The 4,086-nt window shown below is 35.3% G+C and overlaps 1 protein-coding gene across 1 annotated transcript; it reads left to right on the forward strand.

Annotated features, from left to right (window-relative positions):
• The first annotated feature begins 262 nt into the window (after positions 1 to 262).
• On the forward strand, positions 263 to 4,080 carry LOC128697887 (zinc finger protein 850-like). The gene has a single exon (XM_053789883.2). It carries the CDS (start codon positions 732 to 734, stop codon positions 2,838 to 2,840), a length of 2,109 nt encoding a protein of 702 aa, XP_053645858.2. The 5' UTR covers positions 263 to 731; the 3' UTR covers positions 2,841 to 4,080.
• Positions 4,081 to 4,086: the final 6 nt, after the last annotated feature.

Consider the following 4,086-nt stretch of genomic DNA (forward strand, 5'->3'; position numbering starts at 1 on the left):
CCACCTACACCAGCACCCACTTAACAAATTACACCACCTACACCCCACTTAACCGCTTACACCACATGCACTAGCCCCCATTTAAACAACTTACACCACCTAGACCAGCACCCACTTAACAGCTTACACCACCTGCACTAGCCCCCATTTAAACAACTTACACCACCTAGACCAGCACCCACTTAACAGCTTACACCACCTACACTAGCACCCATTTAAACAACTTACTCCACCTACACCAGCACCAACTTAAACAAGTTACTCCACCTACACCAGCACCAACTTAAACATCATTATTGCTCGATCAGACTGTTCCGCACATTTTTCAAAACACTTTAGCATCTATTTCAGTTTTTGTACCAAAGAATTAAAAAAAAAATATTAGTTAAGGAGAAAAGAGCTCACACATTATTGAAATTTAATACATTATTTATTAAAATTTACAAACAAAAAAATACATTGCAGTATTTGATAGTGAAAACAAATTTCTTTGTGATTTTTTTTTCACATTAATTTGTATTGGTTACAAGAGTTGATATGAAAAGATTTAACCATCAGTTGTCAATATTAATATATTTTTTCAAAGTTTACATTGGAGAATGTATTAAATGAGAGACAGTAGAGAGAAAGATGTGCAGTACAGTAAGTCTGTTGTTATGTGATGTAGTATGTAGCATTCAATGAATTACTGATTTATTGAGTGTAAAAACTTGAAATAAAATAAAGTCAACATGAAGGTGGTAAGTAAACTCCATCAATGTCCTGTTTGTGAAAAAGTTTTTCCAACTAATTATAGACTCATAAGACATAACATTACTCATACAGGAGAGAAGCCGTTTCATTGCTCAGAATGTCTGAAAAGTTTTATCCATAAATCCTCATTAAAGGAACATGAGAAAATTCATACAGGAGAGAAGCCATATCAGTGTTCTGTGTGTCAGAGAAACTTTAGGAAGAAATCCTCACTAAATAAACATGAGAAAATTCATACAGGAGAGAAGCCATATCAGTGTTCAGTGTGTCAGAAAGACTTTAGGAATAAATACTCACTAAAACAACATGAGAGCGTTCATACAGGAGAGAAACCATATCAGTGTTCATCGTGTCTGAAAGATTTCAGGGACAAATGCTCACTAAATAAACATCTGAGAATTCATACAGAAGAAAAGCCGTATCAATGTTCAGTGTGTCTGAGAGATTTCAGGGATAAATCTTCACTAAATAAACATGAGAGAATTCATACAGGACTGAAGCCACATCAATGTTCAGTGTGTCAGAAAGACTTTCTTCTTAAATACTCACTGAAACAACATCAGAGAATTCATACAGGAGAGAAGCCATATCAATGTTCAGTGTGTCTGAAAGATTTCACTGATAAGTCCTCGCTAAATAGACATCATAGAATTCATATAGGCCATAAACCATATCAGTGTTCAGTGTGTCTGAAAGACTTCAGTGGTAAAACCTCACTAAATAATCACGAAAGAATTCATACAGTAAAGAAGCAATATCAGTGCCCTGAATGTCTCAAAAACTTCTTAAAAAAATCCTCACTATATGAACATCAGAGAGTTCATGAAGGAGAGAAATTATATCATTGTTCAGTGTGTCTGAAAGACTTTATTAATAAATCTTCACTCAAACAGCATGAGAGAATTCATACAGGAGAGAAACCATATCAGTGTTTGCTGTGTTATAAAGACTTTAGACGCAAGGATTACCTGAATTCACATGTGAAACGACATATTGGAAAGAAGCCATATCAGTGCGCAGTGTGTGCAAAATTATTTACAGAAAAAGGTTCTCTTGTAAAACATATGCGCTATCATACCGGAGAGAAGCCATTTCAGTGTTCAGTGTGCCAAAAAGACTTTTCAGAAAATGGCCACCTCACTTCACACATGAGACTTCATACTGGAGAGAAGCCATTTAAGTGCTCAGTGTGTGCAAAACGGTTTTCAGAAAAATCTTCTCTGGTGAAGCACCTAAAGATTCATACAGGAAAAATACATGAATGTCTTGAGTGTCATAAAATATTTTCAAGCAACTCTCTTTTAGTTCAGCACATGACACTTCATGAAGAAGATAAACCATACAAGTGTTCAGTGTGTCAGGAAAGTTTCTCAACAGAAGAAAGTTTAGAAGAACATTTTAAAATTCATACAAGGGAAACACCATACAAGTGTTCAGAGTGTCAGGAAAGTTTCTCAACAGAAGAAAGTTTAGAAGAACATTTTAAAATTCATATAAGGGAAACACCATACAAGTGTTCAGTGTGTCAGGAAAGCTTCTCAACAGAAGAAAGTTTAGAAGAACATTTTAAAATTCATACAAGGGAAACACCATACAAGTGTTCAGAGTGTCAGGAAAGCTTCTCAACAGAAGAAAGTTTAGAAGAACATTTAAAAATTCATGCAAGGGAAACACCATACAAGTGTTCAGAGTGTCAGGAAAGTTTCTCAACAGAAGAAAGTTTAGAAGAACATTTTAAAATTCATACAAGGGAAACACCATACAAGTGTTCAGTGTGTCAGGAAAGCTTCTCAGTAGAAGAAAGTTTAGAAGAACATTTAAAAATTCATACAAGGGAAACACCATACAAGTGTTCAGAGTGTCAAGAAGGCTTTTCAAGAAAAGCAAATTTATTATTGCATAAAAAAATTCATGAGGGGAAAAAAACATACACTTGTTCATGGTGCTCACAAAGCTTTTCACAAAAATTAGAATTTGAAAATCACTTGAAAGATCACAACACAGAACAACCATATCAATGTTCAAGGTGTCTGGAAAATTTTTCCCATGAAACTGACCTAGTAAATCATATGATAACTCACATGTAAGAGGGAATACAAAGCAATGCGAAATGTTTTAAAGACATTTTAAGAAAATCTTGTCTTGTAAAACCTCTTATGACTGGTCACTTCAGCAGGAAAACCCAAGAGAAACATACTCAGAAATATATGTGGGACATATTTATCATGTGGAAAAATAACACAAATCTAAAATAACAGTAAGGCAAGACTGAAATGCACTTAAAAGTATTAGTTTATTCTTACATGTTATTGCACTTAAAAATTTAAGTTAGTTTATTCCTACTTGTCTAGTGCATTTAAAAATAGAGGTTCTTTTATTTCTACCTGTCTAGTTCATTGCAGTAGATCCTCATATTACACGAATTTGTTTGGCACATTTTGGTTTATGCACTATTGAAAAATTGCAGCATAATTTTATACACTTCATAAAATTAATTTAACACGCATTGGTTTGTGGGAGGAGAAAAAATTTGGAGTGTTACCCTCAGGATATCTTCCTAGCTGAGGCCACCGCCTGGCTGTGAGTGAGACCACCGTCTCTGCGGTGCTGTACCGGGCTTCAAGACAGTGAAGGATCACTTTACCTTGACCCTTTGTAGTAATGCATCAGGTGATTTCAAGTGTAAACCCATGGTTATTTTCCACTCAGAGAATCCTCGTGCTTTGAAAGGTGTAGATAAAAACACCTTATTAGTAATTCTGAGGTCAAATCAGTCAGCATGGATGACAGAGGAAATATTTATTGACTGAATTAAGCATCACTTTATTTCTGAAGTCAAGTTTTACCTGCTCAGCAAGAACCTTGCATTCATTCTTGTTAATTCCTGTACTCATCCACAAGATTTGCTGGATGTGACCCCACATGTAAAAAGTTGTATTTTTACCTCCAAATACAGCATATTTAATATAACCACTGGATCAAGGAGTTATTAAGTCATTCAAGTGTAACTACAGAAGAAAAGTGATGAAAAAAACAGTTGCATTAATGGACTCTTGACTCTAACCTGGCAGTACCAAGCTTTTGGAATAATGCATAATATACTGCAGGATAAAAGAAGCCAGAGATTCATTACACAATTTATGCACACTCCAATACAACCATCGACTAAGTACTAGAACCTCAACCATCCACTTCTGCCGACAACCAACAACCATCCTCCTCAGCCCAGTAGGTACACACCATGCATCTCCACTCTCTTCACAATCACTGACATACACCACCAACCACAATTTAAGGTAAACAATAATATTTCTGTTGCATTTGTAGTCTTAA

The sequence above is a fragment of the Cherax quadricarinatus genome, unplaced genomic scaffold, assembly GCF_038502225.1.
Source record: "Cherax quadricarinatus isolate ZL_2023a unplaced genomic scaffold, ASM3850222v1 Contig1861, whole genome shotgun sequence".
Taxonomy (NCBI): domain Eukaryota; kingdom Metazoa; phylum Arthropoda; class Malacostraca; order Decapoda; family Parastacidae; genus Cherax; species Cherax quadricarinatus.

Bases quoted from the DNA above. Each gene is read 5' to 3' on its own strand.
- LOC128697887 (XM_053789883.2), top strand. From the start codon at position 732: ATGAAGGTGGTAAGTAAACTCCATCAATGTCCTGTTTGTGAAAAAGTT.